At 45.1% G+C, this 21758-nt stretch overlaps 2 protein-coding genes across 5 annotated transcripts in view; both read left to right on the top strand.

Annotated features, from left to right (window-relative positions):
• LOC132991069 (solute carrier family 2, facilitated glucose transporter member 3-like) overlaps nt 1-5661 on the top strand; it is a 12549-nt gene extending 6888 nt beyond the window's left edge. Inside the window, exons 7-9 of the mRNA XM_061059658.1 lie at nt 3466-3564; nt 4849-5052; nt 5140-5661. Of these exons, the coding sequence (XP_060915641.1) occupies nt 3466-3564; nt 4849-5052; nt 5140-5460 (624 nt within the window). The 3' untranslated portion in view covers nt 5461-5661. The remainder of the gene's footprint in view (nt 1-3465; nt 3565-4848; nt 5053-5139) is intronic.
• Nucleotides 5662-11838: 6177 nt separating this feature from the next.
• On the top strand, nt 11839-20160 carry LOC132991061 (polyhomeotic-like protein 1). Of its 4 annotated transcripts, none has more exons than XM_061059646.1 (14): nt 11839-11997; nt 14004-14114; nt 14655-14726; nt 15571-15693; nt 15783-15944; nt 16023-16104; nt 16190-17181; nt 17281-17416; nt 17513-17685; nt 17773-17863; nt 18284-18371; nt 18856-19078; nt 19677-19881; nt 19996-20160. In XM_061059646.1, the coding sequence occupies exons 1-14, from the start codon at nt 11845-11847 to the stop codon at nt 20145-20147; spliced, it is 2763 nt and encodes a 920-aa protein (XP_060915629.1). In that variant the 5' UTR covers nt 11839-11844; the 3' UTR covers nt 20148-20160. The 4 variants fall into 4 exon arrangements, with proteins under 4 accessions (XP_060915629.1, XP_060915630.1, XP_060915628.1 ...); XM_061059647.1 differs by having other exon boundaries at nt 14004-14120; nt 18874-19078; XM_061059645.1 differs by having other exon boundaries at nt 14004-14120.
• Nucleotides 20161-21758: the final 1598 nt, after the last annotated feature.

The raw sequence follows: 21758 nt of genomic DNA, 5'->3' as shown, positions 1-21758 counted from the left end.
TATGTGTTTTTAAACTGTGTGTGTGTGTGTGTGTGTTTTTAAACTGTGTGTGTGTGTGTTTTTAAACTGTGTGTGTGTGTGTTTTTAAACTGTGTGTGTGTGTGTTTTTAAACTGTGTGTGTGTGTGTTTTTAAACTGTGTGTGTGTGTGTGTGTGTGTTTTTAAACTGTGTGTGTGTGTGTTTTTAAACTGTGTGTGTGTGTGTTTTTAAACTGTGTGTGTGTGTGTTTTTAAACTGTGTGTGTGTGTGTTTTTAAACTGTGTGTGTATGTGTTTTTAAACTGTGTGTGTGTGTGTGTGTGTTTTTAAACTGTGTGTGTGTGTGTTTTTAAACTGTGTGTGTATGTGTTTTTAAACTGTGTGTGTGTGTGTGTGTGTGTGTGTTTTTAAACTGTGTGTGTGTGTGTTTTTAAACTGTGTGTGTGTGTTTTTAAACTGTGTGTGTGTTTTTAAACTGTGTGTGTGTGTGTTTTTAAACTGTGTGTGTGTTTTTAAACTGTGTGTGTGTGTGTTTTTAAACTGTGTGTGTGTTTTTAAACTGTGTGTGTGTTTTTAAACTGTGTGTGTGTGTGTTTTTAAACTGTGTGTGTGTGTTTTTAAACTGTGTGTGTGTGTGTTTTTAAACTGTGTGTGTGTGTTTTTAAACTGTGTGTGTGTGTGTGTGTTTTTAAACTGTGTGTGTGTGTATGTGTTTTTAAACTGTGTGTGTGTGTGTTTTTAAACTGTGTGTGTGTGTTTTTAAACTGTGTGTGTGTGTGTGTTTTTAAACTGTGTGTGTGTGTGTTTTTAAACTGTGTGTGTGTGTTTTTAAACTGTGTGTGTGTATGTGTTTTTAAACTGTGTGTGTGTGTGTATGTGTTTTTAAACTGTGTGTGTGTATGTGTTTTTAAACTGTGTGTGTGTATGTGTTTTTAAACTGTGTGTGTGTGTGTGTTTTTAAACTGTGTGTGTGTATGTGTTTTTAAACTGTGTGTGTGTGTGTGTTTTTAAACTGTGTGTGTGTGTGTTTTTAAACTGTGTGTGTGTGTGTGTGTGTTTTTAAACTGTGTGTGTGTATGTGTTTTTAAACTGTGTGTGTGTGTGTGTTTTTAAACTGTGTGTGTGTGTGTTTTTAAACTGTGTGTGTGTGTGTATGTGTTTTTAAACTGTGTGTGTGTGTGTGTTTTTAAACTGTGTGTGTGTGTTTTTAAACTGTGTGTGTGTGTGTTTTTAAACTGTGTGTGTGTGTGTGTGTGTGTTTTAAAACTGTGTGTGTGTGTGTTTTTAAACTGTGTGTGTTTATGTGTTTTTAAACTGTGTGTGTGTGTGTGTTTTTAAACTGTGTGTGTGTGTGTTTTTAAACTGTGTGTGTGTGTTTTTAAACTGTCTGTGTGTGTGTGTTTTTAAACTGTGTGTGTGTGTGTTTTTAAACTGTGTGTGTGTGTATGTGTTTTTAAACTGTGTGTGTGTGTGTTTTTAAACTGTGTGTGTGTGTGTGTGTGTGTGTGTGTGTTTTTAAACTGTGTGTGTGTGTTTTTAAACTGTGTGTGTGTGTGTTTTTAAACTGTGTGTGTGTGTATGTGTGTGTGTTTTTAAACTGTGTGTGTGTGTGTGTTTTTAAACTGTGTGTGTGTGTGTTTTTAAACTGTGTGTGTGTGTGTGTGTGTGTGTGTTTTTAAACTGTGTGTGTGTGTGTGTTTTTAAACTGTGTGTGTGTGTGTGTGTGTGTGTGTGTGTGTTTTTAAACTGTGTGTGTGTGTGTTTTTAAACTGTGTGTGTGTGTTTTTAAACTGTGTGTGTGTGTATGTGTTTTTAAACTGTGTGTGTGTGTGTTTTTAAACTGTGTGTGTGTGTGTGTTTTTAAACTGTGTGTGTGTGTGTGTGTGTTTTTAAACTGTGTGTGTGTGTGTTTTTAAACTGTGTGTGTGTGTTTTTAAACTGTGTGTGTGTGTGTGTTTTTAAACTGTGTGTGTGTGTGTTTTTAAACTGTGTGTGTGTGTTTTTAAACTGTGTGTGTGTGTATGTGTTTTTAAACTGTGTGTGTGTGTATGTGTTTTTAAACTGTGTGTGTATGTGTTTTTAAACTGTGTGTGTATGTGTTTTTAAACTGTGTGTGTGTGTGTTTTTAAACTGTGTGTGTGTGTTTTTAAACTGTGTGTGTGTGTGTGTGTTTTTAAACTGTGTGTGTGTGTGTGTGTGTGTGTGTGTGTGTGTGTGTTTTTAAACTGTGTGTGTGTGTGTGTGTGTGTGTGTGTGTGTGTGTGTGTGTGTGTGTGTTTTTTTAAACTGTGTGTGTGTGTGTGTGTGTGTGTGTGTGTGTGTGTTTAAACTGTGTGTGTGTGTGTTTTTAAACTGTGTGTGTGTGTGTGTGTGTGTGTGTGTGTGTGTGTGTGTTTAAACTGTGTGTGTGTGTTTTTAAACTGTGTGTGTGTGTGTGTGTGTGTGTGTGTGTGTGTGTTTAAACTGTGTGTGTGTGTGTTTTTAAACTGTGTGTGTGTGTTTTTAAACTGTGTGTGTGTGTGTGTGTTTTTAAACTGTGTGTGTGTGTGTGTGTTTTTAAACTGTGTGTGTGTGTGTGTGTGTGTGTGTGTGTGTGTGTGTGTGTGTGTTTTTAAACTGTGTGTGTGTGTGTGTTTTTAAACTGTGTGTGTGTGTTTTTAAACTGTGTGTGTGTGTTTTTAAACTGTGTGTGTGTGTGTGTTTTTAAACTGTGTGTGTGTGTGTGTGTGTGTTTTTAAACTGTGTGTGTGTGTTTTTAAACTGTGTGTGTGTGTTTTTAAACTGTGTGTGTGTGTGTTTTTAAACTGTGTGTGTGTGTTTTTAAACTGTGTGTGTGTCTTTTTAAACTGTGTGTGTGTGTGTTTTTAAACTGTGTGTGTGTGTTTTTAAACTGTGTGTGTGTGTTTTTAAACTGTGTGTGTGTGTTTTTAAACTGTGTGTGTGTGTGTGTTTTTAAACTGTGTGTGTGTGTGTGTGTGTGTTTTTAAACTGTGTGTGTGTGTTTTTAAACTGTGTGTGTGTGTTTTTAAACTGTGTGTGTGTGTGTGTTTTTAAACTGTGTGTGTGTGTGTTTTTAAACTGTGTGTGTGTGTTTTTAAACTGTGTGTGTGTGTGTGTGTGTGTGTGTGTGTGTGTGTGTGTGTGTGTGTGTGTGTGTGTGTGTGTGTGTTTTTAAACTGTGTGTGTGTGTGTGTGTGTGTGTGTGTTTTTAAACTGTGTGTGTGTGTTTTTAAACTGTGTGTGTGTGTGTGTGTGTTTTTAAACTGTGTGTGTGTGTGTTTTTAAACTGTGTGTGTGTGTGTTTTTAAACTGTGTGTGTGTGTGTGTGTGTGTGTGTGTGTGTGTGTGTGTGTGTGTGTTTTTTTTTAAACTGTGTGTGTGTGTGTTTTTAAACTGTGTGTGTGTGTGTGTGTGTGTGTGTGTGTGTGTGTGTGTGTGTGTGTGTGAGCAGCAGCACTTCACTCCCTCTCTGTGTCTGTCCTGCAGCTCTTCCTGGTGGAGAAGGCGGGACGGAGGACTCTGCACCTGCTGGGATTGGGTGGGATGGCGGTCAGCGCTCTCCTCATGACCATCTCCCTCCTGCTGGTGAGTTCAGTGATGTCACAGGGTGGAGGAGGGGCGGGCGGTGAAAGGCTCGATGTTAGAGGCTGAAAGACTTAAAGGAACAGAAATAACTTAAAAAACTTTTATTACCAATATGACAAACCCAGAGAGTGTGGTTCAGTGCATGGTTGTGTTTGTGCATCGTAAGAAAGTAGACATCCTGTAGTTCTATGCATAAAGAAAACATCATCAAACTTTACAAAATTAAAAGTTTGAGGTAGATTAGATAAGATACACTTCTTTATTTGACCCACGAGGGAAATTGCTTCTGGCAGGAGTGCTGAGAAAACACAGAGAATTCAGAACCAAGCGGCAACCTCCAGTGTTGAAAAATGCTGAAGTGCAGTTCCTGGAGTGTCCACTAGAGGCTGGCTGCAGAAGCACAGGAAGTCACATACACACCCATTCTAAAAAGCCTGTTTTTACAGCAGAGATTAACATGTTTACAGCCTGGTTCAAAAAACCAAATAGGTGTGATTAGCTCATGCCTCGATGGACACACACTGTACGGGGGGTGAATGTTTTGATGACTCATCAGTTTTGATTTGATGAAGGATAAGAGTTATTCACAATAAGGCGTGTAGCTGACCTGATTGACAGGTGGGCGCGGTGTAACGGTTTGTCAGGAGGTTTAAAACCCGCCTCAGCTCCAGCTCTCAGCCTGTCGTTAGGTTGACTGAAAGTTAGACTGAGACAGCATTTCCAGCACGGAGACCGCCATCGATGGGACTCCAGCGCCCCCTGCAGGGACAGAGACGGGTCACTCAGGCTTCAAAACATGAATATTACTAAACACCTTTTTATACAGTCCAGCCTCTTTTTCACAAAGAAGAGCATCAACATGTCTTCATCACTACATTGCAGTTACATCTCTTGTCCACAAGGTGGTGTTAGTTCCTCCAGTGAGAGGTTTTAAAAAAGCCTGAAACATCATCTCACCGGCCATGAAATAATCTCAATAAAGTCATGCTGCTTTTTTTCTCATAGTCCACTGCACAGCTCCTACATTACACCTTTTGTACATTTTGTTTTTTATTTTTTATATTTTAAATTATATTTTATATATTGTAATATCTTCTTATTCTGTATTATTTAACTTGTTTCTACTTCTGCTTTATTTCCTTGTCAATTGTTCAGCACCAACACACCAAGTCAAATTCCTTGTATGTGTAAATGTACTTGGTAATAAAACCTGATTCTGATTCTGATTTAGTGGACATCATCGTCATGTTCTCTCTCTCTTTTTTCCCGCCTCTCTCTGAGCAGAAGGACTACTCCATCATGAGCTACTTTGCCATCGTGGCGGTCATGTTGTTTGTGGCCATGTTTGAGCTCGGTCCCGGTCCCATCCCGTGGTTCATCGTGGCCGAGCTGTTCTCCCAGGGGCCCCGCCCGGCCGCCATGGCCGTGGCCGGCTGCTGCAACTGGACGGCCAACTTCCTGGTTGGAATGAGCTTCCCCAAACTAGTGGTGAGGAGCGAGAGACTACACCCAGGTTTTATAAAGTCCACGATGGAGACATGAGATCTGACTCCTCTTCCCTCTCTCTCGCTTCAGGAACTGTGCGGTCCCTGGGTCTTCCTCATCTTCACCGCCTTCCTCATCCTCTTTTTCATCTTCACCTTCATCAAAGTCCCCGAGACGAAGGGCAAGACCTTCGACGAGATCGCCCAGTGCTTCGGCAGCGCCCCGCCTCCCTCCTCCTCGTCCGTGGAGGACCCCCCTGCCGGCGCCAGCACCGCCGTCACGCTGCCCGCCTCCCCGGTGAAGGAGAAGGTGCCGCTGGTGGAGGCGCCGGCGGCTGCTCCGCCCCCTGCGGCGGCTGAAAGCAAGCCGCTCGACGATAAATCAAACTCGACGGTGCAGGAGAGTCTGTAGAGCAGCTAGACGGCGTACACTGTAGTCAGCTATCACACCTCGGAACAGTAGAAACTTTTATAATAGACCAGATCTACAGCGTTACCTAGGCGATAGGCTCTGACCTCTAAAGGTCGTGCTTCTTTCTGCGATAACTCCTTCGACGTTTCCTACAAAACTTTCCTTTTTCCTTCCTGAACCATGAAAGGGAAGCGGCTCACTGTACAAAAACCACAGCGTAGATAAACTCCACATTCCTCGGAGATAAGCTAACCGACAGGCGTCCGTTAAAGGTCAAGGTTCATCACTGCAGTGTGTCGCCTTTGTGCAGGTGAAACAGCTGTTTCCAGATGTGTTCAAGTCACTTTTGAGTTCTTTTTTAAATTCAGTGTTCCCTGTAGTCGTGGATATTTTAGTGCGATATAACTTTGTAGATGTAGTTTTCACTTTGTGATATTTACTTATTCACTGTTTTGAAGCGGTCTCTGATCACAGGTAGAAGAAGGGAACGCTCAGCCCTCAGCGGGTGATTCAAGCTTTTTTTTTTTTTCTTTTTAAATGCCAAAGTATCCGACTTTGATTTTCCACCCAGTGGACACGTGTTAGCCTCAAACGTGTTAGCCTCAAACGTCACTTTTGGTGGTTAAAATCAGGGTGGGAGTGAGCAGCAGGATCATGCAAACTGAGAGACATGTTGGTGGTTAAAGCTGTAATCCACAAGAGGAGTCGAGCTGTTATTGACCCCCCAATTTCTACATAGTCTGTGCGCGCCGCGGTCCATTAGCGCCGTGCACTACGCTGTAGCAGCAGCTAGGGTTAGCTAGGCTCTGTTTCAAATACGCTGCAGGTTTATAGTGGCGCTGAGGGACTGCGACCTGCACGGGGTTCGTTTTACGGGAGAACCAGATTCTCTCTTTTAACTGATTATGAGAGAATTCATGAACTTTTAAGTGGTTTATTTTTAATTCTAATAAAACGTCTGACGGCTATGTTAGCTAAGCTAGCTTATCGTTAGCTTCAAAGCCTCGTCTTCTCGTTTTTAAAATTAGATCTAAAACATGTTCTACGTCTTTCTGCGCGTCTGTGAGCGTTAGCTTTAATTGACCCCTCAAGCCACACCCCCTTCCAGAGAGGGGGCGTGGTCAGACACAGCTCATTTACATATTTAAAGGTACAGACACAGAAACAGCCTGTTCTGAGCAGGGCTGAAATAGAGGGGGAGGAGGATATGAGACTTTTAAACTTTTTTAGAAGAAGAAGAATTTTAGATGATAATGGAACTCATTTGTCTCTGATTGGCCTCTCTGGGCTTCCGTAGCTCTCCCTCTCTCTGCTCTTGTGGATTATTGCTTTACAGGAGCGTCTCTGAGTTTGGAAACGTTTGCGTGTATCGCTCACGTTGAAGGAATCTGAAATGACCTGCTGCCCAAAAACACGTCGACTAAATGACGTAACCCGCGTGGAGGAATACTTTAGGGTAACGTGCAATGTATATTATTTTGTTAAAGAGAAATCTCAGAGTATTTATTGTAGAAGTTGATTTTTGTATAAAGTAAATAACTCTATGACATTAAAGGGAATTAAGAATCGTAATGCTTTCCAGCCCAGCCTCAGATTTATAATATACTCTGGAGTCTGCTGTGATCTCCCCGGGTCAGGCTCAGGGGTCAACCCTAACCCTGACCCCTGACCCCTGACCCCTGAGCTGACTTTAGTATTAATCTCTCTATTCAGACGCTCTTTGTTCACCAGATAAATTAATGACTGGCCAATCACGATGAGGGGGCGTTTCAGCACAGCAGCGCTTTATGTCCAACTATCAGATTAAAAAGTTTAAAGTCTAGATTTCCCCCCGGCCCATTGTGTGCACGCGGCCTCGCTGTCATTAGAGTAGATGAGATTAATAAAAATGTGCAATCAATTGAAAGAAACCTGAAAAGAAGGCGACTAAAGGGGAAGTGCTAATAGAGTGAACGACGACGGGTGAACGAGAAAAGAGAAACCAGCTCATTCAGAGGAAGAACTTGTCCGACTTGAAGTGTTTTTATTGTTTATCATCACAAAAACAGAAACTGAGACTCTAGTGAGATGATGTCTTTGGAGTGGGGGACGAGTGTGTGATAACGTTTGTCTGACGGCTATGTTAGCTAAGCTCGTGTTTCTGCTTTTATCTGTCTAAACGTCGCCGTGTTGTGTCGTCGCTCTGTGTGAAAGTGTAGCCTCGTGTAGCATCGTCCGCTCGTGCACACTGTTTGTATAACAATCACTCGACACCATGTTGTTGGATGCTTCAGTGTGTGACTCAAAGTATATTTTCTGTATTCTGTATTGACTGCATGAATTTCCTGTAAAAAGATGCGCAGTGATTCATGCTGCACTTTAACGTCCTCTCGATTTCTTTTTGATTTATTTCTGTACACTGGAACATCGTTTCTCTTGTGAAGAAGCTCAAATGAAGTGTTCAAACTAAGATTCCTGCAGCGTTTATTTTCCTTTTTTGATTTGTGTTTGAGAAAATCCATCTCGTTCAGACGAGCATTTCTTACAGTGGCGAGGAAAGGTTGAAGTCGGAGTCACAGCTTTGTTGTGTATCGCTGTGTTTGTGGATGATGGTGTTGTGCTGTGTTTCCACTGACTGGCCCAGGTGTGTGTGTGTGTGTGTGTGTGTGTGTGTGTGTGTGTGTGTGTGTGTGTGTGTGTGTGTGTGTGTGTGTGTGTGTGTGTGTGTGTGTGTGTGTGTGTGTGTGTGTGTGTGTGTGTGTGTGTGTGTGTGTGTGTGTGTTCATGGTAAAGTGTTCAGTGTTGTGTTCACGCTCTCCTGCAGATGACTCCTACACACCGCTTCCTCTCTAACTCTGCACTAACACTGAACCTGACCAAACCGGAGTCTGAGAATATGAGTTTTAAAATGCTTCCTCGTACTCCGCTCGCCCACTCCAGCTTTCACTTTGTGATTTGAAATGACCTCCGCACACTTTTCTGAGCGGCTAAAGTGAGGACATGAAATGGGAACATTTAAGATTTCAATTTAAAAAGCACTGAAGGAAAGCTTAAATATGACTCTTAACTAAGCGGCTTCTCTTTTTAGTTTTTTGGGGGTTCGGTGCCTCGGCAGTGCTCAGGAAGTGGACTGGCACCTCTCCAGCTACCAGGCCAGTTTCCAGACTTTGCCAACCCCAAAGTCCCTACAGACTGAGCTTCTGCCGCCCCAGTAAAAACCAGGAGGCGTACGCCCCCTAGTGGTTCAAACTAAACAAACCAGGAAGTGCTCTCGAGTTGAAGCTCGCTCGTTTGGTGTGACTGCACTCCTCTAATAAATCTAAACGTTGATCAAGAGTATGTGAAAGGATTTAAAACTAATATTCAGACTCCTAACCAACGCCCCCCCCCCCCCCCCCCCCCCCCTTTATATGCACAACTGAAACACTTCCACTCACTGTACAAAGAAAGGAGAGCAGATGTGTAAATATGTGTTTTTTTACAAGATATTTATATGTGGGCTTGCACGATCATCCTGTACGTGTGTGAGGATTCTTTGTTTCTTTTTTGGGGTGATTATTATGAACTCGTTTTGTGGAGGATAGTCACGATCTTCAGATGATTTCAGGCGGCTCTTTGAAGAGATTTCGATTTAGCTCTCAGACGTGTGTGTCTGCTCAAACTGCACACTCAGCTGTGGAGACGGTGGTGTTGAAAATCTCGGCTGACCTCCAAACTACATGTTTGATAAATCACGCAGTGTCTCAGACTTAAACTCCACTGGAAGACAAATGTTACGTCAACATGCTTTAGCTTTTAGATGTTTGTTTGTGTTTGTTTTAATCTCGTTTTATGTCACACCTGTGTAAATAAAATGTGCTGACTGTGCTCTTTGTTGGATTATCACTTGTACTGTAAGTTTGCTATCTGTGCCTCTCTCTGCACCTCACTCTGTCACAGACTGTTCACATGTGTGTGTGTGTGTGTTCTGTTGATTTAAAGGTGACTCGAGTTGTCATCCAAACAAATAGGATCTAGACTTGCTTCTTTCTGATTGGTTGTTTGGGCTGGGTGTCAGATCGCTGTGATGTTGAAGCGTGCAGATGATGTCGTGGGCTTTGTGGGGGCTATCAGTGATGATGCACCCCCCCCCCCCCCCCCCAGCTTGTTTTTCTGTTTCACCTGTGTTTGTATTCTGTAAATATTCCAGATATAATGTTGAATAAAATATTCATCAACAACAAAATCAACATATCTCTGTGTTCATATTATTACAACACAAAGCTGGAGCCTCTTCATGCTGCATGCATGTGACAAGAGTTGGGCCCTGTCTCCATGGCAACGATTTCAGCTGGAAAACTTTTAACATATTTTTGTGCATTTTGCGTCTCGGGTGCCTGGAAAGTCAACGTTTTGAAAAACAGGTTCCAGATCGCAAACTTTTGAAAACCGGCTCCGTCTCTGTCCTCGTCATCATGAATAAGTAAATATGCAGATCCTCTCGCTCTTTTCAGATTGCAGACGTAACCAAGCTCAGCCGTCATCACGTCTTTGTACATTCATATTGATTCTGCGACGGCGTGATATTGGTGTCCCAGTCTGTGAGTTCACATCGCAGAATGTGTGATGGCCGAGTTGGCCACCAAATTCTTTCCATAATTTGTCTTGAGCAGGTGTTCGTGAGCATTTTCCACCTCAGAAACAGTTTTTTTCCTGATGTGTCTGACATCACCTGAGTTCAGGGTGAGTCTGTGGTGGAGGGGCCCGATGTGAGATCTGATCATGGGGGCCCAGATATCCTGGAGACGCCCCTGTCTGAGAGGTAGAAATGTGATGTATTCTAAAACATTCCTGATAGATTGACAGACTTTTGAGGATAGCCTCCACACATCATACCTGACACAGACCGGGGTGTAGTGTCCCCCCCTCAGCCCCCCCTCTCCCCTTCCTCCTGATGCTCCGTCATCCCGTCGCGCCGGAAAAGGCAGCGCAGGAAAAAAGGAGGCGTTGCCCTCCAACAACACATCAGCTGCAAATTTATGCAAAACAGTAAAAGCACTGAAGCTGCTGCTGCGGATCATCCTGCAAAGAAACACAGAACAGCTCCTCCAACCAGCAGCTCCGGGCTCAGGGGCCGGCGAGCCGCGCACAGCCGATCAGCAGCGGGTCAGCCCGGGCAGGAGCAGGAGGAGAAACCCGGACCGGGGGACGGTAAGCACGGAGCCGGAGAGCCCCGTTAACGAGCCAGACAGCAGCAGCGGGTTAGCGGGATGCTAGGAGGAGTAGCCTCCGGTGCAGCATTCAAACATGGAGGTCTGAAACATGGAGGCTAGCTCGGCTAACATTAGCTCTGTGTTTGTTAATGTGAGGAGAGCTGCAGACAGAGGAGAGGAAACTACAGGCTGCTGGGACAGGAGTGTGTGTGTGTGTGTGTGTGTGTGTGTGTGTGTGTGTGTGTAGGAGGGTGATGAGAGTGGTAATAAAGATATTGCAGGTATGTCATTTAAACATCACTAAACAGGTCAGAATGTAACACAGAAGATGTTAAATAATAACAAATCAAATAAAATAAACACAATTAAAAAAAATGTTTTTGCAATTCAAAAAAAATCTGTGAGTGTCTAAAAGATGAACACAGGACGATGCAGGAAGTCTGCTGCACCTCTGAGCTAAAGTTTTGTGTTTTTTTAAGAATCAAATGCATAATAATTATTCAGAATTATAATAAAAAATAAATGTAAATTGATTTTAAATAAGTGTGAACAGCGGTGCAACTTGAGGCTGGTGTTGACTCTGCTGTTGGGGTACATGTTGGGGGTCCCGGGGCGGGGGGGGGGTGTTTGAGTCGATCCCAGCTGACATTGGGAGAGAGACGGGGTCCTGGTCTCGGTCAGATCACACTCACACCTGCGGGCAACTTAGGGTCACCAGTTAACCTAACGGGCATTTCATTGGACTGGAGGGAACCAACGCATGCACGGGCCAGAAAGACCAAAAAGAGGGTTTTGAACCAGGACCCTCCTTACTGTGAGGTGACAGAGCTAACCACAGGACCACGGTGCATCCCTTAAACAAAAACATCCTGCAGATATTTAATCCAGAATTTAAACCCAGCCCAGAGTAAGCGTGTTTCAGTATCAGTCTTTAGAAAAGTCTTTGAGAGAACTTTGGACGGTTGTGATGTCTTTGAAGGAAACATGTTAAACTCTAAAGATGTTGGAGTGTAAGGGGCGGACGCCATCCACCCGGTGAGACATCACCTCCCAGCTGCACTTCTTCTTCTCTGTGTGTGTGTGTGTGTGTGTGTGTGTGTGTGTGTGTGTGTGTGTGTGTGTGTGTGTGTGTGTGTGTGTGTGTGTGTGTGTGTGTGTGTGTGTGTGTGTGTGTGTGTGTGTGTGTGTGTGTGTGTGTGTCAGCGTGTGACTGATGGACGCCTCCTCTGTCCCCTCAGACGCCATGGAGACGGACGGAGAGCAGAACCAGCAGGGGGCCTCGACCAATGGGAGTGCTGCATCTGGGGCTAGCTCCCGCCCCTCTCCCATGAATTCCATGTCTCTGTACGAACGACAAGCCGTGCAGGTGAGTGTGAGTGAGTGTGTGAGTATGTCCAGTTTCCCTGACGTGGTCTGCACCGGGGACTGACCCGGTGACCCCCCCCCCCCCTTCCTAACTCAAGTCCCTCCAGACTTTTCTTCATGTACTCGGGCTGTCAGCATCAATACTTTTATTTTGATTCTAATGCTTTTATTTGTTTTTAAACCACATTCACCTCATGCTATTTTGTCCCTTTAGGCTCACCGTAGATAGTCATTCATCTTTCTTATCTTCTGAGGTTTTAAGTAGATTCATAACTTTAAGAAATCTATTTGTTTTTTTGGCTAATCATTCATTCATTTGACTTTATTTCAAGAAAAAAGCATGTTTGTATTCATACAGCAAATGAAGCGCCCTCAGTTTACGGCAGAACAGAAATTCAAAATAAAAGCACAACAAAAACTGTTTTAAAAAGCTAAATAATAGAATTTCAAACAGGCCATTAAAATGCGATTAATCGCTTCTAACTATAAAAATTAAGTGATTAATTGCGATTAAAAATGAATTGCGTGACACCCCTACCAAAATGGGATTTGATGACATCAGATTAAGACGTCTGTTCCAACACGGCCTTTTATTTACTAAAGCAATAATCTGTTAAAGATGTCAGATGATGAAGTTTGAGCTCTGCTGGTTTCAGGCTCGATGCCGCCTGCAGTAAAGATATGATTTCTGTGAAGTCTATTCTCGTCTTCATCTTGAATTAGTCTGAAAACATCCTCTTTCACATGATGAAGAGCAGTGGTTGTGTTTTTTTTATTGAGCTGTGAACAGATCCTGTTTGTGTAAAAGTCGGAGGACGTTCTCGTTGATCTCTCTGAGTGAGTGAGAGACGGAGGTGAAGGAGGAGGAGGGATAGAGTCGGGCTCGGTTGATGGAGTCTGTGTGTAATTTTGCCAGGCTTCTGTCACCCTGCACAGCCATCTGTCTCTGTCACTGTGAACACACTAATCCAGCCCGCCACGCTCGCTTTCATCCCTCAACTTATTACTGTAGCAGCCTCTGCTCGTACATCAAGCAGCTCACACCCTCTGCCCTCATTTCTCTTACTCCACTTCTTCCTTCTCTCATTTTTCACCGCATTCTTCTTCCTTCCCAACATTTCCTTCCCTCCTCCTCTTTCTTCTGGTTCTTTGCCGCCATATTCTCACTCTCCTCTCCTTCTCCTCCTCTTCTCTGCTCTCCTCTCCTCTCCTTCTCCTCTCCTCTCCTTCTCTTCACTCTCCTCTCCTTCTCCTCCTCTTCTCTGCTCTCCTCTCCTCTCCTTCTCCTCTCCTCTCTTTCTCTTCACTCTCCTCTCCTCTCCTTCTCTTCACTCTCCTCTCCTCTCCTCTCCTCCCCTCCCCTCCTCTCCTTCTCTTCACTCTCCCCTCCTCTCCTTCTCTTCACTTTCCTCTCCTCCCCTCCCCTCCTCTCCTTCTCTTCACTTTCCTCTCCTCTCCTCTCCTCTCCTTCTCTTCACTCTCCTCTCCTCGCCACTCTCCTCTCCTCTCCTTCTCTTCTCTTTCCTCTCCTCTCCTCTCCTCTCCTTCTCTTCACTTTCCTCTCCTCTCCTTCTCTTTCCTCTCCTCTCCTTCTCTTTCCTCTCCTCTCCTTCTCTTCTCTTTCCTCTCCTCTCCTCTCCTCTCCTCTCCTTCTCTTCACTTTCCTCTCCTCTCCTTCTCTTTCCTCTCCTCTCCTCTCCTCTCCTTCTCTTCATTCTCCTCTCCTCTCCTTCTCTTTCCTCTCCTTCTCTTTCCTCTCCTCTCCTTCTCTTCACTCTCCTCTCTCTCTCTCTCTCGTCTTTTTTTTACTACGTCTCTCTCCTCTCCTTCTCTTTCCTCTCCTCTCCTTCTCTTCACTCTCCTCTCCTCTCCTCTCTCTCTCTCTCGTCTTTTTTTTACTACGTCTCTCTCCTCTCCTTCTGCATTTGCCTAACTGCCCGTTGATTTATTTCCTTCCTCTCCTCCTCTCCTCTCCTCTCCTCTCCTCTCCTCGTCTCCTCGCTCCAGGCCCTGCAGGCGTTACAGAGGCAGCCCAACGCCGCTCAGTACTTCCAGCAGCTGATGCTGCAGCAGCAGATCAACAACGCCCAGCTGCAGAACCTGGCTGCGGTGCAACAGGTAAAGGTGGGTGGATGTTTATAAGGCTGAGTGTGTATCAGTCCATGTTTTAACCCTTTATATAATAAATCAGACGTTAACTAACACAATAAGAGTAAATAAAGGTCAAATCTTCTGCACAAAGCAATAATAAATAAAATAAGTCAACTTTCCCCCATGTGTTAACGGTCAACGTGGTTTATTCTGTGAGCTAAACAAGTTCAAATATTTTGTTTCTTCATGAGTAAAGTGTTGCAAAATCTCACTTCCATCCTGCCTGATCTGACAATCAGAGGATAGCATTAATGCTAGGTGTGAACGCCCCGCTAACCGTCCTGTCAGATAGTGATCCGACATACAGAGGGGGTCTGGGAAGCATTTACCCACATTGTTTTGGTCGTGTAAACACTCATCGGTTCTGGGCAGCACTGAGGACCCGCCCCCTTAACCTAAGAGCCAGGAGAACAATGCTGCCTCCTGCTGGGTGTAAACAGTGAAGCATTCAGTCAGGTGGAAATGATGCTCTGATCTGAGATCTCTCTCGTCTCTTTGACCTCTCAGGCTACTCTGGCCGCCAGTCGTCAGTCCAGTCCTTCCAGCAGCAGCTCCTCTCAGACCACCAGCTCCACAGCAGTATGTACTCTCACGGCCACATGTTCCCAGCATGCACCATGAGCTCTCACCGTATCATCGTCTCTCCCTCCCATCTACCTTTAAAAGTCATGCATTCATTAAAAAACATAATGATACATAATAGAATAGAATAGAATGACTATATCTAAGAATAGATACAAAAATAAGCACTTAGAATATAAAAAATAAGAATAAGAAGAGATTTATACATCAAGGATTTAACTTAACAAAAAAATAAAAATTAAATACAACATTTATTACTCTTTAATTTATTCAGGCTGGTCAACTGAATGTAAAAATACTTGCTGGAGGTAAGAGGTGTAATTAGGTTTCTTCTTGTTGTGTTGCTTGTAATATGCATGAAAATTAAAAAAAAATACAAATAAAAAAGAAGAGACATCCAAACATACGGCTCAGACATGTACATAAAAAACAGACTTGTATATATGTGTTAAGTCTCCAAGAGGAGGTCTGAGGGGGGGTGGCAGGATGAGTTTTTATCCTACGTCAGACTTCTCCAAGTAGGTGAGAAACGGGTCCAAGATGGCCAAGAATTTCTTCATCAAACTCAAACTCAACTCAAACTCCTCAGGAACCGAGTTTTTTCCGTTTGTATGGCTGACATCATATCAGAGAGAAGACTTCCAGTCTGTCAGAATGAGTCTCATTCAGCGCTCGGGAACTTTGCAGGGCTGAAAGGAAACCTTCAGTTAACTGTTAAGTCCAGCGTCCGGCTGAAAACGTTTTTCATAGGCTTCAGAATACGAGTCAAATGTTTCAGAGCAGAAATCATGAGACAATGAGAGGAGTGGAATCATTAAGTTTCTTTTTGCTCGTTTTTCAGGCCAGCGTGACGTCTGGATCTACAACCAGCAGCCGTCCTATGGGCGCCTCGGCAACGTCCACAATCAGCCAATCAGTGCTGCTCAGTGGGACGGCAGCCGGGCAGGGACAGATGTACCTGAGGGTGAGTTTAAACTGCTTTTTATAGAATCTTTAAGTATTTAATGTTCCTCCTGTTTCTGTGTCTTGATGGTTGACTTGGTCGTCCTGCAGGTCAACCGCTCCCTCAGGGCGCCCATCTCTTCACAGCTCATCTTCATGCCTGGCAGCACGGCAACAGCTGCCGTGGCAACCGTCACCCAGCAGCCCCAGCAGGCTCAGCAACAGGAAGTGACCCCGGCTTCTTCATCCGGCAGCCAATCGGATAACGACCAGGTTTGTGGTGTTGTTGTCTTCTCTGTTCAGTCTCAGTGATTCTTTTTCACACTTTTAAACTTTCTTTGATTTGTCCAGGTGCAGAATCTAGCGATGCGAGGTGTGTCCGGTCCAAAAGGCGTCGGCGTGAAGACTGAAGCGCCGGACAGGAGTGACTCAGGTAAGGAGAAAACTTAAAATCTACATGTCTTGGTAATATGTCTGTTTTATTTTATTCTGATAAATGTTGATGTTTCTCTTTCCAGCTGCTTACTCTCTCGTCCAGCCCTCCCACCAGTCAAACTCCCAGTCCCCCAACAAACCAAGCCAGCCTCACCCCCAGCCGCCCCACATCAAAATCCCCACCTACCCTCAGCCCACCAACCTCAAAGCCCACCCCTCCTCCTCCTCCTCCTCCTCCTCCTCCTCCTCTTCCTCCTCCTCCATCCCTCTCTCTCAGCTCCTCCTCCACGGGACCCGGACTCTCACTACAGGAACCACAGCTCCCACAGCGTCTCACACACTGGTCCTCACGTCCTCCGCGGGGTCCCACTCTCACGGTTATCCCGTGGGCACCGCGACCATTAAGCCGGCGGTGAACGCTCAGACGCTGGTGGTGCAGCCGCTGCAGAAGTCCTCGCTCGGCTCTGAGAAGTCGGGCCACGGCAACGGACCCGTCCCCATCCAACCCAAAACTCTGCAGGGGCTTCGTCTGCCCCTCCAGCTGCCCTCCAGAAACCCCCCTCCCATCCTGCCCGCCCCGCCTCCCAACAGCAGCTCCGCCCAGCCCCTGCAGCCGCCGCACATCCCGGTCCAGATCGTCGGGGCGAGGCAAAGCACGCTGGGGAACGCGCAGGCTCTGGCTCTGGCGCGGGGCAGCTGCAGCCAGGACGGAGCCGCCGCCGCCGCCGCCCTCAGCGGCTCCTCCGGCCTCCTCACGATGGTGGCCTCCATCGCCTCCAGGGAGGGCGGCGTCGTGGGCCGAGGGGCGGGGCTGAAGACGCTCCAGTCCCCGCAGGAGGCTCCCCCGCTGGCTCAGGTGTCTCAGGTTCATCCGCAGGCCAATCAGAGCTCTGGACAGAGTCAGAACGGAGCCATGACATCAGGCCCCGCCTCCTCTCAGTCACCTGCCGTTTCCTGTCCTCCCTCCTCCCTGTCTCGCTCCTCCCTCTCGCTCCCCCTGGTGGCGGAGGAGCAGAGAGGAGCGCCAGCTGTCGTGATGACAAACGGCGACTCATCGAGAAGTTTGACAGCACAGGTCAGTTTTTATTTAAAGTTTTATTCCCCGGTTTTAGACATTTTGATCATCCAGGACAAACGTGCAAAATATGTCACTTCTTTATTTACCATTTTTTAGGGGAAGCAGGTAAGTAGCTCACTGAAAAGAAAATCAGACTCCAATTCAGCCAATGACGAAGATGGCCCCTCCCCCCCGCGGCTCCAGCCAGTCAGAGACCACCCCTCATCACTCTCAACCAATCCTGTCGAAGCAGGTAACGACACAGAAGCTATAAAACCTTAAAAAAAATAACACCTTCTCTGGGTAATGTGACACAATCTGTTATGTGCTCCGCTCTCTCCTCCCCCAGGCTCCGAAGCTCCGCCCCCTGCCTCCTCCTCCCCCTCCACGGTGCTGTCAGTGTCCCGCGGGGTCTGCGGCCAGGGGGAGAGAGCCCCTCCCCCACAAGCTGTGGTCAAACCGAACGTCCTCACACACCTCATAGAAGGCTTTGTTATCCAAGAAGGGGCGGAGCCTTTCCCGGTGAGAGCATCATGGGATATGTAGTTACTAATACGTGTGACTTCACTCTGCTGGTTTTGTTTTTTACGCTTTGTGTTTGATTGACAGGTGTGTGGTTCAGTGAAGGACTCGGCCGGTGAGGATTTAACCAATGACAGCCTGGACACTAACCAATCAGACACCGTTACCACGGCAACAGGTAACTGCTCTGAAACTATCCCAGATATATTAATATACAGGTGTGTTCATGTTAAATGTGTCATTACGTAGGATGGCCAGCAGAGGGAGCTTTAACATTACCTGAGTGTTAAATAAAGGTTGAACGCTAATAATCTGAAATATTTATTCAGCTAATGTATCATCTGCCCTGGTTTGACCTTTGTTCTTCAAGCCAGGACCATGGTTTGACCTTTGTTCTTCAAGCCAGGGTCATGGTTTGACCTTTGACTTTTTCTGTAAGGCATCTTAACATTGATATTAAAAATGAAACACAGATATTGGAGTTCAGTTTTGTGTTTTTGTCATGATTTCCTGATGTTGCTTTATCGACTCATTCATTTCTATGCTGAAGACGTGATTTATATTTTGACCCTCTTCTCTGTGTTTTTTGTCCCCTCAGTGCTGAAGTGTGAGTACTGTAAAAACTTTGCTCCCGCCAGCCAGTTCAGAGGCACCAAAAGGTTCTGCTCCATGACCTGTGCCAAGAGGTACTTCAACATGCATGAAATCTAATATATGCAGCGGGAGCCACGCTAAGGAAACAAACCCTCTACTGCTGACAGACACTGAAGCCTCACATGTCTCACACTAAGAACTGAAGCTAGAACCCTAAATCCTAAATCCTGATGGTTTTAGAAGAACAGTGTGGGAACAGCAGGGTTTGAATCCTCGTGGCTACAGCTGCATATCTCACAGCATGTATGTTTTCTGTCTTCATGTCAAATGGACTCCAGCAGCTCGGCTAGTTTTTCCATTTGAACGTCTCCATATACAAAGTCTTGTATTTATTCTGTCATGTGTTTTAAACAATGCTCCGTCTGCATTGTTCCTCTTGCTTTGCATTCCTCTCTTTGCCCGCTGCACGCTGTGTATAGTGTTCTATACGCAGCGTGGTGCAAAGAGATGAAATCTTGTATGTGTTGCTCGTCTTGGCTTCAGTACCGTATATGTCACTCTTTGTCTACGATACAGTATGTATTGGTTCCCCAGGTACAACGTCAGCTTCAGGCAGAGCTTCAGCGTGCGGCAGGCTCAAGGTCAAGGTCACAACAACGCTTCAGATCAGGATCAGGTCCACCACGGTCATCTGTCCAACTCGGACGAGGAGGGGGGCGTCGCCAGGAGGAGGGTTCCCCGGAGGACCAGCTCGGAGATAGCCAGCGCCAAGATAGCGGGGAGACCGTTACCTGTCAAGGTGAGAGAGAGAGAGAGAGAGAGACGGACATTTCCTGCAGCTGGAGGAGTGATAGGAAATGTCTGAGTCGTTTACAAGTGTGGAGAGATTTGATATCTTTACAGTGGAGAGGTTTCAGTCATCACATTAACATGGTGGACCTCTAATATCACCATCACTTTAAATCATGCTCCTGTAACTTAGAAACAGTGAAATAAAAGATTTATCATCTGACCTGTCTCAGTGAGCAGCTAATAAAACACTCAGTGTTGAAACTCCAGAGGGGTATTAGCATCACTCTGAGAAGCAAATAATTGATCCATTTAAAGGCTTTTTCTTCTGCATGGCGCCCCCTTGTGGACACGCACTGTTTTCTCCTTTCTTACTGTGAAGCTGCCAAACTGTTTCAGGGTCTGAACTCTATTAAAGACACTTTGAATTTATCTACTTTATCTTAAAGCTGCTACGTTTGCTTTGTCGTCCGCTGAGCTTTATTTTTGCTGCTTTTACATAAATAATCTTCAATCTGTTGAAACGATCCCGTGTAACCACGAGGTTCCCTGTTATCAACTGATCTGTTTTTACGGCCTTGCTCATGGCGTCCTCTGCCCCCCCTCAGTGCCGCTCAGAGTCCAGCCATTCAGACGAGGAGTCCAGCGGAGAGGAGGATGAAGATGACCCCATGTCCCTCTCGCCCGCCTCCTCGGCCTCCTGCCACCAGCAGCAGCAGCCTCCTCCGATCCCGACGGAGAATTCTGCCCCGCCTGAAAGCCCCGCCCAGTGGAGCGTCGAGGAAGTGTCGCAGTTTATCTCCTCGCTACAAGGTCAACCAGATATCTGATCTTTTTGTTCTCATCTGTTTGCTCGTCTTCAACATTGATGTTTGAAGTGTCGATGAAAACACAAGTTGTGTAATCTCGTCTTCCTGGTCTCTGCAGGCTGCGAGGATCTGGCCCCCCAGTTCCTGTCGCAGGAGATCGACGGACAGGCCCTGCTGCTGCTGAAGGAGGAGCATCTCATGTCCACCATGAACATCAAGCTGGGACCGGCCCTCAAGATCTGCGCCCACATCAACACCCTGAGAGACTGACGCTGTCATAGACCCCAAAGTGATGAAAATCAAGAATCCAGCTCCCATTGAAACCTGCTGTCAGAGCGGGCCGCGTCCTGCAGGTGTGTGTGTGAGAGGTACCAAACCAAGCACTCGGGCTGCTGCACTTGAATCTGTAGACGACCTGTTTTTGCTCTTTAGCACTTTGTCTAGTGTGCTCGTAGAAGAGGATCATTGAGAGATTAAGATCATTAGACGCACACTTTCAGTCGATTTGACTTTTCTTGTAAAATGAAAACATGAAGGGTTTGAATGTATTTTAATAATAATAATAATAATAAAACATTGTATTTATAGGCGCCTTTTAAAACACTCCAGGTCACCTTACAAAGCAGAGATAAAAGAAGAAGAACAAAGTCACAAAATGAACTTTAAAAAAAGAGAAATTCACAGTTTGAAAATGGAGAGAGAGTCGATGTTACAGATGTCTGGTGGGCGGGAGTTTCCTAACCCCTGATGGCTCTGGACCCCGTGGTGGTCAGGCGGGTGGGTGAGCAGGGTGCAGTGAGTTGAGTTGTATGTCAGTCAGAGTGAATTCTGGGTAATAAGCTGTAAAGATGACCACATTTAAACAAGTCATGTGTGAACAGAGCTTGACTTTTTACTTCCTGATTTCTTCAGTTCAGCGAAACGTTCAACAGATAAACACTCCTCTCTGTTCTTCTGTTGTATCATAGTGTACAGAAAAGTCACTTTTTAAATATTCACTCACTGCTTCTTCTTCTTCTACATCTTTTTTTGTTGCCTTTAAAGCCGACGCCTGTTCTCGTTTAGTTCAACACGTTTTTGCCTTTTTCCTCGAATGTGTTTTTGAATCCAACGCTGCGTTTGATCGAAGCCAAAATCGACAAAAAAGCTGAAAAGAAACCTGCTGATTGGATGAAACTCGACCCTGAACTGAAGAATCAGTGATTTTAACTTTGACTCCTCGCAGTGTTTTATTTCATAAAGGTATTTGGAGTCATAACGTCTCTGTTATGAATGTAAAAACTAGAACAGTCAGCTGATTGAATCCTCTAAATCTGAATCGTAGCGCTTTAATGTTTAAACCTGCCTATTGGACATGAACAGGGTACACTAAGAGGACAAGGATCTGGACCAGAGTCTGAAGAAAAACCCACCATCTGTCTTGGTGCAAAGACAGAAAATCAGATTTCAAGTGAGGCTGAAAAACGGAAAAGCAGAAAAAAGTTGTTTAATTGAGGGACTAGAGAAAAGAAGAATAACATACTGTACTCAACAATGCAGCGCGACTTGTTTTGGTTTCATGCTGGTGCTCAAGGGCGACATCTGCTGGATCAAAAAATCGCATATAAAGCCTTTAAAGAAACAGAAGAAACACTCTTTCCTGAACACATGAAGTTCAGTGTAAATGTGAATAAATCATCTGACTTATTGTTGACGCTGCTCTGAACAAAGGACTGAAATCTTCCAAATCTCTGACTTTTTGTTCTGTCCGATCATTTCAAAATGTTTGTTGTTGTTGATCGATACAGAAGTGAAAAAGCGGTAAAGACACAGGCTTGATTTTGTTAAATGTTGTAAAGTTTCAAAGAGATGCTGGAACCGATGAAGAATGGAAATGAGCAC

This window comes from Labrus mixtus, chromosome 16, assembly GCF_963584025.1.
Source record: "Labrus mixtus chromosome 16, fLabMix1.1, whole genome shotgun sequence".
In the NCBI taxonomy this organism is placed as follows: Eukaryota; Metazoa; Chordata; class Actinopteri; order Labriformes; family Labridae; genus Labrus; species Labrus mixtus.
Note: the sequence above shows the minus strand (reverse complement) of the source record. Positions and strands in the feature narration are given on the sequence as shown.

Excerpts from the sequence above, each read along its gene's own strand:
- LOC132991061 (XM_061059645.1), top strand. The coding sequence starts at position 11,845 with ATGGACGCCTCCTCTGTCCCCTCAGACGCCATGGAGACGGACGGAGAG. Across the intron at positions 15,694-15,782 it reads AGGGACAGATGTACCTGAGG|GTCAACCGCTCCCTCAGGGC; the intron begins GTGAGTTTAAAC and ends GTCGTCCTGCAG. Across the intron at positions 15,945-16,022 it reads GCCAATCGGATAACGACCAG|GTGCAGAATCTAGCGATGCG; the intron begins GTTTGTGGTGTT and ends TGATTTGTCCAG.